Genomic DNA, 18033 nt, shown 5'->3' with positions numbered 1-18033 from the left:
AAATAAGCAATAAAGCTCTTAGCGGAGCACTGCCGTATCTTACTGAGCTTTGCTCTGGTGACGAGGAAGAGGAGCATCGACTGTTGAGAGTACCCCTCTCTTGCTTAATTGCGGCCTGAGGCATCTCACACTAAGACGACCAGCGCCATGCAAGTCGCTCCATCCGGCCGGGGGTACATCAACAATTTGTCTCACGATGATGCCAAACGCTGTCATTCATCAAATCTCGACAGAGTTTGATCGTCCATCAAGGCCGAATTTGTGAGGACTTGTCAATGCTACGCAGCAAAGATTGATTCAAGGTTCAGTACTTGGATGCTTGACAGGTCAACTTTGGGGTCCGTTTGCGTCTTTGCTGAAGGTCTGCCCATGGTGTGCCAAGGTTATTCTAAACCCTAAACAGCATAGTACATGGATCGAGTTACAGCGCTAACTTATCTAGGCAATTTAGGGCTGTTGTTGCCCCGCATCAGCGGGCAACGGCGGCAACCACAGAAAAAAGGCCGGTCAGGGACTCAGGGACGCGGGGAAATCTTCTTCCGTCTTCCGGAGCCCACTTGTACAAATACAGTATAGCCGGTTCTCGGCATTTCACGTGATTTAGGCACGTGAGTTATATCCTTTGTGAGAAATGGGAGATTTCCGATTGGCGCGTTGTAACCGCCGTCCCTAGCTTTCACGTCTCTGGCTCAGAGCTGACCATTCTGACCCATTCCTCAACCGCCAAAAGCTCGGCTCGCGCAGTGTAGATCCGGCACTTAGGAGATGCCTTGCGGCAATGTAGCTTTTTTTCACGCCATGCGGCACATGCCAAGGGTCCCCAGTCAATCTGGGGATGCCGCTCCCTTACATGCTTCGGGGTCTTGCGAACGTTGGCTGAAACGCAGCTGAGGGAGATGGCACGCAGGAAATGGGATGTGACCTGTATTAGCTTCAATTTTCTAGTCCAAAGATTGGATGGTGTTGATTGTGTTATGGTGGTGATGGCTCACTCGATATAATCCTCGACACGCACTCCATCGAATCGAGGGTTCCTTGACATATGTATGCAAAAGTAGGCTGTCCAGGCTGGTTCCACGGGATTGTCTGCTCTCCTCCGGTTATGACATCAGTTACAACCGTTGACGGGCTTCGATGTACCATATTCCCCCGGGCGATTGCCACGACATCATTTCGATTACCATTTGACTTGACACGCGTGCCAGTTGAGACCGTGGGACCTTCTGGTGATGTCGGGAGTTTGACATTCAACTCATCGTCGGCGACGGCGACACCGACGCCTTCAAGCGGCCTTATCGGCCATGAGAGTCATCGTCAGTACATTCGCAAATGTCGAAGACTCTCCTGCTAACGATATGATAGGCAATGCGACCCAAACGACTAATATTGCAACCGCGCACACCTCGTCTGCTTCAAAATTACCTGCAGCGCCTCCGACACCCTCCACTACTACACCACCAGTCTCACCTGCGGACTCAGGACATAGGAGTCTCTTGGGGCCCGTAGTCGGAGGGACCGTGGGTGGCATGTCCCTCATTGTGCTGGGGTTTTGTTTATGGTTGTTTATCCGATGGCGCAAGAAACGACTGGCCGAGAGCAGGTTGCGAGAGAAGCTGGCGCAATCTCCCGAGGATTCTCTGCCTGAAACTCGGGAAACACATGAAGCGCCATCGCTTTCCAATGGCCACGCTGGTTCCCAGACCCGAAAAATCGTCGTTTCTACAATTCCAAATCCCTTTCTCGACTACCAACGACAAACCCGATACGATCAGTCAAGCAGCATCTACAGCACAGACCTCGCTTCAACATCGATACGAGCCACTGTCAACAGCTCATCTTTCCGGACCCAGACGGACACTGACGGCGAAGAGCTCTGGGATCAGCGGACGAGCAGCACCACCACGTACAGCGATCCTTTTGACCTTGAGAGGCCGCCCTCGATAGTTGGCGGTTAGTCACTCGGCACATTTAATATGCTCCCTTTAGCCCTTTCCAGTCACTCGTTCCACCTGTTGTTGACATCATTTTCTTGTTCTGAGTTTGGACGCAAGCAAACCTCATGCCACGTGTTCCACGAAAAACTCGCAGCAAGCTGGTGCCAGACCGCAACAGTTTGATATTCTAGACGCTGCATATCCTTTCGCTCTTACACATCCAACCATCTTGGTGACGATCCCACGAGGGAATCTCGTTGCCATCTGGGAATGCGCCCTCTACACACGTCATTCGCAGCTACAGATTCTCTAGTTGAGAAACCCTTCTCTGGACGTTACCTTTTAACTTTTTAAAACACGTACGGAACATCGCACCACTGCAGTTTGGACTGAATGTATTGGAAAGAAGCGGATTCTTGATACCCTGAGGAACTGAGTTGGCTATGACAGTATGATTCTGTCTAATTATGTACTTTTAATTTAATGCTTGACGATTATATGACATTCAAGTATGTATACTAATCATGTCCAGACGAGTTTTTGATGCATACAGTGTATGAAAATATTGACTATTATATGTTGTCTAACCTCTATTGTAGGATGATTTACGTCCACAGACAACTGGAATGATAGAAGATTTAGGCGGTTATAAGGCCTGCCTGGAGTGCGAAATTCTTTTTTTGTTGGAATTTAAATCTCATTTCACCCTCACATCGTGCACGTCTACAAATGCAATTGATCGTTAGGAGTTACATAGGTCGCCTGGAGATAGTGGCATTTTCCTGAATTCCACGATTCCTCTGCAGCTTCTGCACCTTTGTACTGATGTTCAATGTTAGGGCGATATGAAACCCTTCACCTCGATTCCATCAAAGTAGCAATTCACAGTCCACATAGGAATTTCAAAGCACAATATTCGAAACACCCCGGAATGATCCAGAATAGTATAGTACCGCGCGTCTATTCCGGCACCACAACAAACATCTCCTCATCAAAATCCATCTCTCTTGCAACGCTTTCCACCACAGCTCGCGTATCCTCCCAGTTTACGCGAAACAAGCCCGAATTGAACCTGCACATGTACACCTTTCCCGTCTCTCCCCGCTCACGCAGCTCGCGGACCTGCTGCAACAGGTCGCGCATTGCGAAACGCGTGTAAATTAAGACGTCCTCGGGAGGCGCGAGACCCCGGGATCCAAATCCGTGGGAAGTGAACAAGCAGGCGACATAGTGCTTCTTTCCTTCTGTCCGCTTCTTCTTTATCGGCCTAGCGCCCTGGGTAGCGGTCGTCGTAGCTGCAGCCCCTGCAGTTGGAGGAGGAGGTGGATGGATCAACAATGCCGATCCCAGCGGCCGTTGGGCATACCGAATGTCTCCCGCCTCCTCGCCGAGGTCGATGATCTCCGGGACCCTGAGGTGGGATTTACAGAATGCAGCGTAGCGGTTGTAAGCTGTTGGATACTGCAATGTAGAGTTAATAGCTTGAGTCTTTCCAAAATATGGACAAAGAGACGAGCTTACCTTCTTCTTGAATGCGCGCGCAATGCCGCTGCCCCAAGATCCTAGACAGTTGCATGCATCTGGACGAATTCGTTAACAAATGATCATTGTTTCTTTGTTCTCGGACTTTGGATGGGGATTTGGACTTACGCACGAGGATGGATCCCTCCGGTACATCGAAAAGGGAACCTTTGACCTCAATAATGCTCATGGTCTCGTTTCGTCCTTGTTGATAATAAACCAAAGCGGAGTGCTAGATTTACTGCGTAAGTAGTAGTATTATTGAGTTACTGACTCCAAACGATGAATTAGATGAGTTGTTGATTGAGAGCCATCGTCACTGCAGCATGCTTTCGTATGTACTTTGTAGTGTCCAATGATCACTGCGAGGTTGGAAAAGACGCGTTGAGTCACGGCAACTAGCACGCTTTTTTGATAATACGGACTCGAGAACCTGGGAGACTCCCGAGAGTTTTGCCGCCTCACTCATTTTAATTGGCATTCAAGGAGACAACAATAGTATCACAATACTAGCTGGCATGACTGTTGCAGTGACCTGTAACCTTTTTTTTTTTTTTTTTTGATGTACTATGCGGAGATTCTTTGTTGTCACAATTGCTTTCATTGAAGGGAATGCAAGCAGGGTAAAGCTAGGATAATTTGCCTTGAATCTCGGGTAGTTCCACGGAATTCTTGGGGTTTGACGGTCCAACCTCTCCTAGTCTCTGAGTGGCGGCCCTAGTATCAATACTCGGTCCGTCACGTGCCTGTCATTGCCTGCTGCAGTACGTACCCTGTAGAGCACCCTGCAGCGTCCTGCAGGCTGAGCTGTCGCCGCAGCTGCAGGCAGAGTTGTGCAGATGGGGACAGCGCTACTGTACTCGCCAAACTTGAGTTGAACCGCGCCCATTCCCCCACTTCCATAGTCTTTCAATCGTCTAGACTGGCGAGTTCGAACTTCAACTCTACGGATGAACTGGGGAGAAAGCGCTGGGCCATGATCATCCGAGCGCGCTTAGCAGCGTCGACAAACTTACTCGGGTCATTGGGACGCAAAGGCAGTACAAGGGAATTCGGCGGAGAATCCGACATCTCGAGAAGTACGAGCTTCCAGTACTACCATGGGCTTCATTTCCCAATGGGATCATATTATGATGTAGCTCCTGGTTACAGATAGGACTTCTTCAACTGATTCGTGATTAGGTACTCCGTATTGGCTTGGAATTATGTACAAGAAGTCATGCCAAATGCATCGTGATCTGTCGTGGTATAGAGCATCAACGTCATCATCAGATCCATTAAAAACTGAACAATCCACTCCGTCTCTTGCCAAACGGATAGATCACTACCGCCGACAGGAACAATCCCACCGTGATACCGATCGCGACCTCGATCATGCCAAACCCAATCTCATACATGGACGTCTTGGTGTCCTTGGTCGCTGCGTCTAACGCCTGCTGCGGGCCCGACCCGGTGAGATTGCCACGAATTTCCGCCGCGGACTGCACGCCAGCTACCAGGGAGCCGCTAGCCGCTAAGCCGGACGGGACAAGGACGAAGATGGCCGGCAGGATCGCCGTGGCTGCATGGCCGTGCCACAGCCGACTGTACAGATTGCCGAGCGTACCAACGGTGAAGGCACCCAGCGTGTTGGCCACCTCCAGGTTCGACTGAAGCCGCTCGGTGCTGAAGTGATTGACGACGTACCCAGCGACGGCGATGAATGTCATCACGGGCATCTGCTTCCACTTCCCTTGGTTGATGATGGTCAGGAAGATCACAAAGGCTGCCACGAAGGGGAAGCGTTGCAGGTAAGGATTATTGCCGATCAGCTCGCTGGAGCAGGTCGTGTTGGAATTGGCGTTTGCGTCCATCAGGCCGTAGATCGTTGTGCCGACGGTGATGCCGTAGCCTAGGAATAGCGAGTAGATGATGGCGTAGACCATCCGGATCGAACCGGCAATCATTTGCTGGGACTGAAGTTCCAGACTGCTGCAAAGTACCAAAAAACCCGGGAGGATCAGCGCAATAGATGATTGTGTGATTGACGAAAAGCAAAACAGGTACTGCTGCTTGCCGTCCACCACACCGTTGCGGATGCTGCCAAAGGCTCGGGCCAGGAAGGAGATCACCACCGACGCCAGCACCTCGAAGACATTCGAGTACAAGCTCGAGCGAGGAAGCCAGACCAATTTCATCACTCCGAGAATACATCCGAGCATGAAGATGATGGGCATGTCGATCGGCCGCGCCTCGAACGCGAACGGGCCGACCGAGACGCTTGCCAGGCCGTAGCAGAGGATGACCACCCATAGCGGGTACTTTGGCGGACGATTCATCACTGCCTCCAGCTCCTCAATTGCTTCGTCCACTGTGATCTTGTCGTGGATGATGCTCTTATAGATGTCCTGTGTAGCGTCCAGTCGTGCGAGATCAACTCCCTGCTGGACACGGAGCAGTTTGACCTCCGCTGTGTGCGTCGAGACATCATCAAAGGACATGATCATGAATCCGGGAAGATACAGAAACTGCGCACGCACGTCCAGCGCGCGTGCGGTCATTTGCATGTATTCCTCAAGCCGATGGCTGGGTGCGCCGAACCTCATCAGTGCCCGACACAGCAGCATCATGTACCGCTGTTTCGTCAGGATGGCGGCAATGCGAACTGTGATGCGTTTCTCCGGGTCTCGTTTCAAATTCTGTTTCATCTCCGCCAGCGCCGTTGGCGTTCCAGGAGTGCCGATGTTCAAGCCGGCCCCGATCAACGACATTGTTGACGAGCTCGGCGAGTGTCGTTGATACCATTTCGCCCTCTTGGGGGGTGTCACCGCACCATCGGGAGTTGCATGGCCGCTGCGTGTGCCGTCGTCGCGTCGCTGTTGCAGCTTTAACAACTGCGACAGCACACCCTCACCCTTTGAGGGCTGCTCGTTCTCCGTGTCCGAGTCTCCGGGGGTGCTCGGCACCGAGTCTGAAGAAAATGTCCGTTGCGGTTTTCGCCGTCGAAATCGACTATGCTGTGAGATCGCCCGCACGATCCGCCGTGCTTCCGCCTCACGCTTGTCCTGTTCCCTCTGTCCCGGGATAGCATCGATCAACGACACTTCATCCATCTCCTCCACCTGCGGGGGTGTCAATCCATCTCCCGGCTCCTCCGGCCGGCCCAATCTTGTCATCCATTCACGCGCCCGATCCCGTAGTGATGCACCGCGGGTGAGCGGGCCACCATCTTGCCCGAGGCCTGATCTCGCTGTCTCCCCCTTCTCCAGATCTGCTGTTACGCTATTGATTGCATCTTGCGAGAGCGGTTCCTCTTCTGTCCCCGGCAGCGTCTCTTCCCAGGATGAGAACTTGACGCGCGGGCGGTCGTCGGATCCTCTATGGGTGGGGTGCGGGACCGCAAATTCAATGCTGTTGCAGGCCGTTTCCGTATCGCCGCCATCAAAGCTGGTTCGGCGAGAGTCGGGAGGGCTTTGGAGGCTAGGCTGCAGTTCAGGCTCCATGATCACGACATGATATGTCGAGAAATCTCTATCCTAGAGACAGGAATCCCATAGCTACCAGACGGTCTCCTGGCCGGCAGAGCTGGCTTAATATCGACGGCGGATCATCCTGGTCCGAGATCCACCCGTGACGATGTAGTCCCGTCTCAACGGAGTGGACTGGTGGAAAAACCGGTTCTCGACTTTGGTGTCAATCTCAGACGCCGCCATGGTCCACTCTTGGAACCACTGTGCCGATGGGAAACTGCTTCCGCCATCGCTATCAACGCCATGCTGTCAATTCCATTTCTTTTCCCGCCAATATCAAATTTTCTTCTCTTTCAAAGGATCGCAAACTCTTCCTCGAATGCCACAATCGACCCGTGAATGATGGTGGGGTGGGTGTGGACCAGCGGGGTCCTGTGGCAAGCCGAATTCGCCAATCAGAAAACATGTCAGATTAAACTCAGGTTTGGCAAATCCTTTTCCCGGCTTTCTAGAACTTCCACGTGCTCCTATTTTTGCATTTAAGCTGTTTATCAGTTCCCACGCTCAAGAGCTCGACAACATTTTTCCGGTTCTAGATCACAACTTTAATCGCCCTTATCGAGCCGTTCATGCGAACGGTCCGCTAGTTTTGAGTTATTTGCTGTTGATCTTGCATCATCCATGAGCCCCGATCCAGGACAAGGTCCATGTCCTGGGTTCCTCTCGATTCAGCTCAACCAACGGGCCTGGGGGATTCGGAGGAATGGCACAGCCATGACGAAAGGGAACATTGCAACTGACTAGATGGTTCTAGAGGCTAAAGTTTTTTTTCTCAGATTTTCTCATTTCTAAGCGTAGGGACCGAGTCACGGTGGGCCGGCACTACTACTGTGGCTCTTGAACAGTTCAGCCGCTAGTCGTGATAAGGCGTTGCAATGGCAAATCCATTTGCTCCTACTGCTCTAGGAGCAGCTCAGTTAGCGGTTATCATCTGCAGGAACCAAAAGTCCGGAACGCAGCTCTCTGCAATATAATCTACGTATAGCTGTTGTCTCAAAGGGTACATTATCTCGACATCGACCATTGACCAATCCATGTTCTCAACCTGCATCTCTATCTCGAGCATCCGACACCGCTTCTTGGCGGAAAACTCGCAATGAGCATTGATCAATGCGTGATCGAAATCGGTGGCCAATTCCGACGATATCTGTGCCATCCTGGCGGTCGAACATCGGATTTGTTCCACCGACGACAAAAAAAAAAAATTAATCGATCAATGAGTCATACTGGGGAGATTGATAGCTGCCCACATAATCGTTTAGTCGCGGTGATAGTACACAGTTAGAAGCTGCTCTGTCTAAGGACGTGACAGGTGCGCACTAATTAATTTAGCGAGAGCCATCACCGAAGAAGCCGAGATACCGCCGGCGGATGCGATGCGGAGAACCCGAGGTCGGGACACGGACTAGCGGATCTTCGGTCAGCTCGGTGAACTGGCCGAACTTCCAGCTGAGCCGACAACCTCGTCTTCTTCGTTAACGCAGTATATAACGTGACTATACTTGGGAGTACATGAATCTATTTTTCCTGTGTTTCTGCAAAATTAAAATCACAAAAACTGTACAATGGCTTCCAGACTCGCAAAGCAGGCCGTAACTCTAGTCGGTGCGGGGACCCAAGGACGACGGCTGGCGTACATGGTAAACACGCCCACAACTCAATATCTTGCTGAATCACTCCGACTGACTAGTGCAATGCATGAACCAAGTGGTCTACACGTGGCCGGCCAGTCTATCTCGTAGATCAAAACAAGGACCAACTATCCCGCGCATGGAACGACATCCAATGCCTTCGCCGCAGCGACGAGCACGCGGCGATCAACAAGAATGTCGACAGATGGGGGTCGATCCACGCGACACCAGCAGAAAAAATGTCTAGTGCTCTACGGGATTCCTGGTTGGTGGTCGAGGTGCATATCTCCTTTGGTCACTCTCAACTCTCAAGGTATCAAGTTGCTTACATGGGTAGTATAGTGCGTCCCCGAGTCACTGCACTTGAAAAAATCCGTGATATCGCACATCGACGGAGCCGCTCACGCCGATACCATCGTCGCATCCAACTCGAGTAGTTACACGATAACCGAGATCCTGCAGGGCCTTGATCTAAAGCATCGAGATCGGTTCGTTAGTTTACACTCGTACTGGCCGCCGGAAACGCCGGGTAAGTTCAGCTCCAAGGCCGCACCGACGAAAAACATGGAAACTTAATTCCGACTCCTCTCTACAATCATGAAGCCATCGAGATCATGCCTAGTCCAGAGACCCGTCCGGACATTGTCTCCCGTTTAATGTCCGAGACCAAAGAGCATGGATTCGAGCCTTTCCATGTGCGGAAGACGTCCACGGGGTATATTTATAACCGGTATGCATCTCCGTCTTTTGCAGAATTACCAGACCGTCGGCTGATAAAATCAGGATATGGGCTGCGATCAAACGCGAAGCTCTGATGGTGGTCGAAGAGGGGGTCGCATCCCCGGAGGAGGTAGATGCCATCTACCGCAGCGTCCTCAAAACGCCCAAGGGCCCTTGCGAGCAGATGGATGTGGTGGGTTTGGACGTCGTGCTCGCTATCGAGAATCACTACGCCGAAGTCAGGTCAGGTTTGCCAGAGGGTCCACGGAAATTGCTGCAACGGATGATTGCAGAGGGGAAATTGGGTGTGAAGAATGGGCAGGGCTTCTACTCGTACAATGGGAACAATTGAATACGAATACTTTGAGGAATTGCGATGTCAAATTTCAAATCAACTGTCTTTATGGAGTACTTGGAATTGCTGAAATAATTATTGCTCGCACACTTCAATTTGGTAGACTATCCGTGCACACACGGCTGCACCAGAGTGCTCCCCGCGGTATTCTTGACCAACAAGCTCCCCTCGCTACTCAATGGATCTCGACTAATAGTGTCTAATGATGACTCATCCTGATCAATTCTTGGCCATTTTGGATAATCCCTAGAGAACGGAGAGCTCGTGCTCACCATCATGTACGCAAAAGATGTAGAAAAATTCAATTTTGCATACGGTCAGCATGCCTGGAAGCTGCCGATTGGGCATTTCAGAAAGAAACATCTAAGCGATAGGTAATTTGTAAATGCGGATCTTGATCTGTAGGGGTCCCAATGGGAAAGATCACCGTCTGGCATGGCGACGGCCGAGTCAGGGTTGAACAAGCTGCCTTCATTATTTAAAGGCTGGCATCACCATGCAATGCATCGTAGTAATCAAAGATCTTCAGTCGAGCTGTATGAGATTACAGTGAGTAGAAGACTTGAAAAACAAGTCGGCAATCATCAGGTAAGCTTGGCCATTCTCTTCACTTCAACTCAATGACGAGAACTATCCAATTCTTCACTCGCCGAAATGAAAGCCACCGGGTAGCTTAAGACTGGTGGCCATAAAGATTATTTTCAAGAGGTTCTGACGAGTCGGGATAAACATTTGTTTTATCTGGTCTTCCTGTTTGGCTTTTGCTAACGGCCGTATCGCATCACAGGCAAAGAGATGACGCTTTGCACCGAGCAGCATCAAACCGTGAAAGGTTCCATGGAGGAAATCGGGCTGTGCAGTCGGTCCGTTCGATACGGTGCCTGATTCAATGGTAACATGACCGAGCTAAGCCTTCCGCAACCCGCCGAATACATTGAATAGCAGCATCTCCGGTCAAGCACGTTGGTCACCCCGGATCTCACAGACGCTATTGATCATGCCGTATTTTCAGGATTTCAGATCTCCGTTCGCAGTTTAGAAGGTCCATAGTACCGGCATAAAGCGAGGCAGCTCAATATGAAGGCGCCCCAACGCTGCAAGGGACGGGTTGAAAGTTCGGCGATCGACCCTGGCGGCTGACGGAACGGTAAAATATCTAATTTCCGCGCCAATTGCCGATGCCAGACACTTTGCACTCCGTACCTTGTGGATGCTAAACTCGATGACGCAGAAGACGTGTAGAAACCTGCTAGAAGAATTGTGACCTGGCAATAGGATCGCGCTGCGCCTCGTAAAATCTAACCAATAATGGTTAGCCTCGCATATTTGCCAATCAGTTGCGATTTGATCGACAGAATTCAGTTACGGTTCATCCAATGAACAAGCTGAGATTTCACTTGGATTTGATTTTATTTTGCCGTTTAGAGTTAGTTTAATTCCTAATGAGGCGGTGCTCCCTGCTCACGTTCACTGCTTCGCGCTGAAGACCGCCAAGCTCCCCGTCAACGTCAGCAGGGTCGGATTTCATCCAAACTCCGCCTTCCTGCTGATTCACTCTACTCGTATTTCAATATAATATGATAGCCTGAGGCCACATCTGCCGATTTATCTTCAGTGTTTTCGCTACATACCCGTTGTGTAGTGTATTCGAGTGAAGCTCCCTTGCGCGATCTAAATTCCAACCGTCTTCCTGTTCATCATGGGGTACCTGGAGACGAGGAACACACGATGGTCAGTACCGCCTTTCATCTGATATACTATCATCCGATAAAGAATCAGACGCTGACCTCCACGCAGCTATGAAACTGTCTTTGGCGAGATTCGCTGCCGCTCACGCTGGCACGACTGGGGTCGATGGGTCGCTTTTGGTGTGATCGTGGGTGTTGCCATCCTGGCATTCTTCCTGATTGCGTGAGTATAACAGCCAATATTGGTGGCCGATAGATGGACTCGTGTTGACGGTGATCGCCAGATGCATTAATGCCCGCCGACGACGTCGTCGCGGCCTCACTCCATACTATGGCACGCAATGGATGGCACCACCACCACCTTATCAGGAGCAGCAGCCGCCGCCGCAATATCCTGGCTCTCCTCCAGCTCAGTCTCCTGGCTGGGGACAGCAGCAAGGATGGAATCAGCAACAGGAATGGGGCCAACAGCCAGGTTGGGGTCAGCCGCCGGTTGAGCTTCAGGAGCCGAATCGAACCCATCAACCGCACGGCAATAATGTCTATCCACCGCCCCCGGGACCTCCGCCGAATAAATACTGAAGTGATTTCGTTCTGCGGGCTGTATGGGATGAGCTTTAGATATATTGTTACAAAGCAGCTTGACGAGTCGTCTTGGTCTTCATGTTTGAAGGATATCCGGCGTTGACTGTCTTTTGATGTCTTGTCTCATGTACGAATTGGTCAGCATTGCATGTGGCGCATCTCATGGCTTCATGCGCCGTCTTAGATTAATACATACCAAGGAGCGATGAGTCTCTTTGCGATCTCTTGTAGTTCATGGGCGCATGTTGCCAGTATTGACGTTAACCAAATATGCATATATATATATATATATATGTGGATGGAGGATGAGAATGGACTAGTAAACCTGACTATATTGGATCGCTTCCTTGTAGATGCATCACCCCTTGCATATTGGCTAGAGGCGACACCGGCCGTATTTATGTTCTTCAAAGGTCAAAGCGGCCAGCGTCGACATAGTGGACAAGAGGTTACACAAGCATATTTGACAAGAACAGATACAAAAAAACACATGGATTCATTGAGCGCTAACGGCAAGATTGAAAGAATACCTCCTGCATATATCCATGGCAACTTGCAAGTTCCTATGCAGTGGAGTTGGTCAAGCGCAAATTGTCGGCCGTCGAGGACGATCGTGGGGAGTTTGTGCCTATGCACCAACCGGAGTTGCGAAAGTCGACGATCTCAATTTCGAATTTCGGCTGTTCGTGTCAACGGTCAATCATGTCATGCCAATTCTTCCTTAGACCCAGGAGTACACATTGCAGACGATACTAGCTTGAGTTTAAGCCCTCCTTTTAGGCTACATGATTTTTGCCCGACAATCAGAGTGCGATTGGCAATTGACTTGCCACTTTGAAGGTTGAGTTGAGTAAGCACCCGAGGGCTGTGCTTTCTTTTCTCCTCTCCTTCCAACCACCCACACTCTGCTATTTACTCGGCTCCATGGTCCCTGCATTCTTTCTGGGGTCCCTTTTTTTAACACTGTGGCAGTGACCCCCGATGCCCCTTCTTTCATTTCTGCCTGTGGCTTGAGGCACCCGTCATTCCTTTTCTTATTCTCCGAATTGTTCTAATTATTCTCTCGCTGCTCCGCGCATCTGCCGGTCGCTAAAAGCGCCGCTCTCAGCCACTCGTTCAGTCAACGCCGTCGCTTTCTCCGAAGGGATTTGTACACACTCTCTGACCCAGCTATTAAGTCCCTTTTAGTAAGAGGAGGAAAGAAGAAAGAAAGAAGATTGTAAACTACTGGTGTGTCATATTCGATGACCGATTGACTTGCCGTCGCACTCTTCGCACATCGGGATTGACATGCCTGTTGCCATGTCTCCCGTCGGTCTCGGAGGGGTTCTCTTCGCGCGCGACGTCGGCGACGTTGGCGCGGAGGTCGCGTCAGCACCCGAAACGTTCTCGAGCTGGGATAAATGTATGGAAAAAACGTATTGCAAGTATGTTGTGAATCGCGCGCACGGATATCCTTATCGCCGAACAAGACAGTTGACCGATCGCACAGATGGCCAGTGATTGCGGGTATTATTGTCGGATCCATCATTCTCCTGAGTCTTGCGGCGTGCTTGATCAGTTGTATCTGCTGTGGCTATCAATGCTGCCGAAGTTGCTGCGGTTGTTGCTATGATTGCTGCGACTGCTGCGTACCATCCCGCCATAAGAACTCTGGCGCCTCCAAGCATAGCCCTCCACCGGGACCCTACTACCAACAACCAGCACCGCCACCCCCGATGCAGTATGGAACAGCACCCGGGCCGAAAGCGCCTCCCGCATACCGCGGTGCGACGGTGGCGCAGTTTGACACTACACCCAAGCCCGTGAGCGAGGACTCGTTACCTGCCATGCCCACATGGGCCGATGCGCGCACGAGGAGGGTCGAGGATACCAGTCCCCCGCCGCAGGAAACCGTGGAAATGAACAACCTCGACCCGCGTCCCTCGGACGGGTATGGTCATGAGCATGGAGGCGCGGTGCCCGTCACTGGCCGGCAAGGTAGAGGCGGCTACACCGAGTTACCCGGTAATGGGCTGACTCCGCCAGCGAGTCCGCATGCTGCCTACAATATCAACGACGGACCGGCGCCGTACGACCAGCACGCAGGCCGGCCGAGCCCGCGTCGGTCGCCCGGCCCGCCATCGCCGTCATACGCCCCGATGCCTTCTCCTTCCTCGTACTACGGACCGCAGCGGTCCCCTGAACCCTACCGCGGCATGGAGAACCAGTCCCCGCCACAATCAGCGGGAGCGTCGCAACAACAGCGCGTTCCCAAATTCAATAGCCCTCGGGCCTACGAAACGCTACACTCGCCGTCGCGGTCGCCGACGACGAGCTCGCCACCGTATGATCTGCCGGCGCCGCAATCCGCGCAGCCGCAGTACGCCCCGCCGCAACACACCCCGCAGCAGTACGAGGCGTACTCGCCATACTCGCCGGCGGGGACGACGCTTGAACCGACACCGGAGGAGCCTGCTGACCGCCCTCCGAGTGTCTTGATGGCTGGGCGGCGACCAACACCGAATTCCGTTCGACATGTATAATTTCTTATAATTTCCTTTTCGGTTGTGAATACTTGCTTGTCCATGGTTTTGTTACGTTGATACGTCGGGATTGCGTCGGTGATTGCGGGTTGATGCAATTGATGACGGCTGAATTGGGTTCATTACTATTACTAGGATCGATACCTACTTTTTTTTTTTTCCCCCACAATACCAATTTGAATGTGCAAAAGAACAGACTCATTCAAACATCCTGACATGATACGCACTCCTCTTCCTAATCGCAGGCCCAAACCGATAAAACACCCACGGCAACGGCGCTAGTAACACCGCCAACCCACCCAGCAGCGTCATCGCCCACTGCACCCCCATGGCCGCGTAGAGTTTCTGCGCAAACAGCGGGAACACCGCGCCAAAGGTGGCGCGGAACACGGCGGTGGCCGCCAGCGCGCTGGCACCGTAGGGTCCGTAACAATCGGTGAGGTAGGAATTGATGCCGAGAAAGAGTGCGATAAGGCCGATGCCGAAGGGGACGCCCGAGGCAATGCTGGCGAGGTAGTGCGCGGGTGGTGCGGCGGTCCAGCCGAACCAGAAGAGGCTGAGGGGGATGAACCAGGAGAGGATGATGAGGTGAGGGAGGCGGGCTTCGGGGGGTGTTGCTGAGGATTTGCTGTCATCGTTGGGAGAGGGATGGCCTTGCTGTTGTTGCTTCTCGCGGAGTTTGATCACGTAGTAGGCGTGGATAGTGTTGACATACGGGGAGAGGATGGTTGCGATGGTCATGCCTAGGGCCATGCCGAGGAAGGAGAGGCCAGCGATCCCCGGTGACCAGCCGCGGGTGTCATGGTAGACAATGGGGTATGCGGTGAAATCGAGGTAGAGGATACCGTAGACGAAGGCCATGTAGAGGGAGAGGAGGAAGACGATGGGTTCGGTACAGAGCATCATCCATGGACGGGTGAGGTTTTCGATGAGGTAGTCGATCAGGGAGGGTGAGGAAGGGACTGGGGACATGACCGTATTCTGGTGTGTTGAGGAAGGGTTTGAAGCCATACGACGAGCCTTGTCACGGAGCAGCTTAGGTGCGTACGTTTCCGGCAGAAACAGGATCAGCAGGTAGACTGCTCCTCCGAAGATGAGGCTCGACCACCATGTCCATTGCATTGCGCTCCATGACGACGAGGCGTACTCGACGATGAACCCGCCGACGACCGGCGCCAACACGGGCGGGATGAAGCTACCGGCCGTGAAGATGGCCAGCGGCACGGACCGATGGGTCGGCGGCCACAGGTCTGTCACGGAGCCGCCGGCATTGGTCACCGTGGGTGCCCCGAAGAAGCCCACGAGGAAGCGGAAGATGCAAAGAGCAACGACGTTTGGGGACAGCGCACAGCCGACCGTGAAGGCCAGCACCAGGCCGAGTGTGACCCGGAAGACTTGCTTTCTCCCCCTGGTTATGGTTCTCTTTAGACTCATGGGTTACAAGTGATGTGCACCGGGATGGCCGGGGCTTACCACATCTCTGACATGGGAGCAAAGAGCAATGGCCCCGTCGCGAACCCTATCATGAACGTCGTCATTCCCAGCGTCGCCACGACCCGCGAGCAATTATATCCGTCCATGATGCTGGGAATTACGGCCGTGTAGATGCTCGAGGCATAGGCCAGGTTCGCGGGCATAATAGAGATGATCCATGTGTACAGGTCTGCAGTCAATTGAGCACTCTGCTGGTAAGAATCACTACGCAGAACATACGCTTGCGTACATGACCCCATTGTCGCGGGTCCTCTTCTCTATCCAGTCTCACTTCTGGTGTTGCAGGTGCTTCTTGGGAGCGTCCTGGATGGTCGTCCGCGTCCTGAACATTCAAAATCGCCGACATTCCCGATGTTCAGCACGCCTCTGACCAAATACAATGGCATTTTGGACATTATTAAATATGCAGAAAGATGACTCACGGCCCATGATTTCAGCTGAACTCTACGGTGTAGGATTGGGGTCAATTGATTGTTGGAAAATGATGTGATTGTCTTTCTAGAATCGGTAGGTTGAGTTCGGGGTCAATGCCGGTGGGGCCTTCTGTCGCTCTTCTCTCCGGAGTCCTGCTCGAAATCCGCGGGAAAACCTTAAGAAACTCGACCACTCTACGACAGTTAGAGGAGTCGAGACCTGGCAGGATGCAAGGATCTGCGGTGTAAAGTTTTCAATCAGAGTACTCCGTACAAAATCCCCGAACAAGCCATGTATTGTACAGCATACCATCGTCGACAAACATTATCAAGGACAACACATTAAGCGCCATCGCTGGCAATCACTGCAGCTCCCGACTGCATGGTCTTGAAGGAATCATTAGGATGGAAACAAGAGATATCAACCGGCCACCTGAGCCCGTATATGCTGAATCAATCAACAAAATTTGGTGAAACTGACCGATCATGGAGATTTTCGTCCGAAGTCTGTCGTCACCGGTTCGCTCGCGCAATTAGCCAGTGCAGCACTGCATCCAAGTTGGTCTCTTCCTTAGCGCTGATCCCGTAGCAGCTGACCTCGCGGCCAGTGATCGCCGTCAGATCCATTTCTTCGATCAGCTCGTCCACTGACAGCTTGTCGGGCAGGTCGGACTTGTTGCCTAGCACGAGCAATGGAATGCCGTCTAGACTGGGCTTGCGTAGCAACTCGTGCAACTCTTCCGTCGCTACCGGCAAAGCGTTTTTGTCCGCGGCATCGACAACATACCTGCATGCGGTCAGCGCATTATCTTCAAGCTTGATGTCACTCTGGGCTGTCCGACACTATCGCATTGACCCCCCGGCAGTATCGTTCCCACATAGGTCGAAATCGCGGTTGGCCTCCGAGATCCCAGCTAGCTAGCTCGTCAGTCTCAGCGCTGGGTTGATTGCATTATGGAAGTGGCTCACCACTTGAGTGTCACATGGCCTTTTTGCACCTTTTTCGTATTAAACCCAATAGTTGGTATCGAACTGGCCGGATATCAGTGTCATTGTCGCCGCCGGTATGCATCATGGCTCCAACATACTCCACCGTGAATTCCCCTCCCTGCCAGTCCCGTCAGTCTTTTTCGTTTGACATTCGCATTGGTGCCTGCTTACCGCTAGCACCCGTAACAACGATGACTTGCCCGCATTCTGCAACCCAATTATTGTGACATCCATCTCCGTCGCCCTGAAGTTGCGTCAGTCCCTTTAATGCCGATATCTTATTCCCTCAGCGACCTACCAGAACATGCGCAACAACCAGTCGTAAATGGTCCGAAAGATGCCGGCCATTATTGCGGACATGTGAATGAAAGCAGCTTCGTGTATTGCGGTAAGATACACAGATTGACGTAGCCACGAATGAGCCCAATGATTCACAAACTCGTTGAATTATGATTAAAATGGATTTTTCTGTCAATTATTTTCAGTCTCAATCCTTTTGCCTCCGTCTGCCAGCAGAACCGTGTTGAGATAACACGAAGGAGCAATTGTATAAATATTGGTACTTGCGGAGCAGCGGGGGAATGACGAGTTTCTGGTAGACGCTCGAGGCGCCGCAACGGCGGTCTAGGGGCCAATCTTTGTTGCTGGTCCTCCACAGATCGCCGCAC

At 52.1% G+C, this 18033-nt stretch overlaps 10 protein-coding genes across 10 annotated transcripts; 4 read left to right on the top strand and 6 right to left on the bottom strand.

The window, feature by feature from the left end:
• Positions 1 to 1102: 1102 nt before the first annotated feature.
• On the top strand, positions 1103 to 1955 carry VTN49DRAFT_5541 (uncharacterized protein; the record flags this gene model as incomplete). Its single annotated transcript, XM_069413610.1, has 2 exons — positions 1103 to 1313; positions 1363 to 1955. The coding sequence occupies 2 exons, from the start codon at positions 1103 to 1105 to the stop codon at positions 1953 to 1955; spliced, it is 804 nt and encodes a 267-aa protein (XP_069266264.1).
• A 939-nt stretch (positions 1956 to 2894) lies between these two features.
• VTN49DRAFT_5540 (uncharacterized protein) lies at positions 2895 to 3645 on the bottom strand (the record flags this gene model as incomplete). Its single annotated transcript, XM_069413609.1, has 3 exons — positions 2895 to 3395; positions 3456 to 3514; positions 3585 to 3645. The coding sequence occupies 3 exons, from the start codon at positions 3643 to 3645 to the stop codon at positions 2895 to 2897; spliced, it is 621 nt and encodes a 206-aa protein (XP_069266263.1).
• A 439-nt stretch (positions 3646 to 4084) lies between these two features.
• Positions 4085 to 4358, bottom strand: VTN49DRAFT_5539 (uncharacterized protein; the record flags this gene model as incomplete). The annotated part of the gene is made up of 2 exons (XM_069413607.1): positions 4085 to 4172; positions 4228 to 4358. The coding sequence occupies 2 exons, from the start codon at positions 4356 to 4358 to the stop codon at positions 4085 to 4087; spliced, it is 219 nt and encodes a 72-aa protein (XP_069266262.1).
• Positions 4359 to 4732: 374 nt separating this feature from the next.
• VTN49DRAFT_5538 (uncharacterized protein) lies at positions 4733 to 6937 on the bottom strand (the record flags this gene model as incomplete). Its single annotated transcript, XM_069413606.1, has 1 exon — positions 4733 to 6937. The coding sequence occupies one exon, from the start codon at positions 6935 to 6937 to the stop codon at positions 4733 to 4735; it is 2205 nt and encodes a 734-aa protein (XP_069266261.1).
• Positions 6938 to 8529: 1592 nt separating this feature from the next.
• VTN49DRAFT_5537 (uncharacterized protein) lies at positions 8530 to 9667 on the top strand (the record flags this gene model as incomplete). Its single annotated transcript, XM_069413605.1, has 5 exons — positions 8530 to 8604; positions 8673 to 8873; positions 8938 to 9124; positions 9199 to 9325; positions 9379 to 9667. 5 exons carry the CDS (start codon positions 8530 to 8532, stop codon positions 9665 to 9667), a joined length of 879 nt encoding a protein of 292 aa, XP_069266260.1.
• Positions 9668 to 10705: 1038 nt separating this feature from the next.
• VTN49DRAFT_5536 (uncharacterized protein) lies at positions 10706 to 11198 on the bottom strand (the record flags this gene model as incomplete). Its single annotated transcript, XM_069413604.1, has 3 exons — positions 10706 to 10826; positions 10874 to 10968; positions 11136 to 11198. The coding sequence occupies 3 exons, from the start codon at positions 11196 to 11198 to the stop codon at positions 10706 to 10708; spliced, it is 279 nt and encodes a 92-aa protein (XP_069266259.1).
• Positions 11199 to 11369: 171 nt separating this feature from the next.
• Positions 11370 to 11940, top strand: VTN49DRAFT_5535 (uncharacterized protein; the record flags this gene model as incomplete). Its single annotated transcript, XM_069413603.1, has 3 exons — positions 11370 to 11401; positions 11468 to 11581; positions 11643 to 11940. The coding sequence occupies 3 exons, from the start codon at positions 11370 to 11372 to the stop codon at positions 11938 to 11940; spliced, it is 444 nt and encodes a 147-aa protein (XP_069266258.1).
• Positions 11941 to 13245: 1305 nt separating this feature from the next.
• Positions 13246 to 14468, top strand: VTN49DRAFT_5534 (uncharacterized protein; the record flags this gene model as incomplete). The annotated part of the gene is made up of 2 exons (XM_069413602.1): positions 13246 to 13370; positions 13436 to 14468. 2 exons carry the CDS (start codon positions 13246 to 13248, stop codon positions 14466 to 14468), a joined length of 1158 nt encoding a protein of 385 aa, XP_069266257.1.
• Positions 14469 to 14666: 198 nt separating this feature from the next.
• On the bottom strand, positions 14667 to 16308 carry VTN49DRAFT_5533 (uncharacterized protein; the record flags this gene model as incomplete). The annotated part of the gene is made up of 3 exons (XM_069413601.1): positions 14667 to 15876; positions 15942 to 16131; positions 16182 to 16308. The coding sequence occupies 3 exons, from the start codon at positions 16306 to 16308 to the stop codon at positions 14667 to 14669; spliced, it is 1527 nt and encodes a 508-aa protein (XP_069266256.1).
• Positions 16309 to 16888: 580 nt separating this feature from the next.
• On the bottom strand, positions 16889 to 17725 carry VTN49DRAFT_5532 (uncharacterized protein; the record flags this gene model as incomplete). Its single annotated transcript, XM_069413600.1, has 6 exons — positions 16889 to 17162; positions 17218 to 17289; positions 17345 to 17407; positions 17464 to 17483; positions 17537 to 17609; positions 17664 to 17725. The coding sequence occupies 6 exons, from the start codon at positions 17723 to 17725 to the stop codon at positions 16889 to 16891; spliced, it is 564 nt and encodes a 187-aa protein (XP_069266255.1).
• Positions 17726 to 18033: the final 308 nt, after the last annotated feature.

The sequence above is a fragment of the Thermomyces lanuginosus genome, assembly GCF_041956635.1.
Source record: "Thermomyces lanuginosus strain ATCC 200065 unplaced genomic scaffold VTN49scaffold_35, whole genome shotgun sequence".
NCBI lineage: Eukaryota > Fungi > Ascomycota > Eurotiomycetes > Eurotiales > Trichocomaceae > Thermomyces > Thermomyces lanuginosus.
This window is presented reverse-complemented; position numbering and strand designations above follow the sequence as displayed.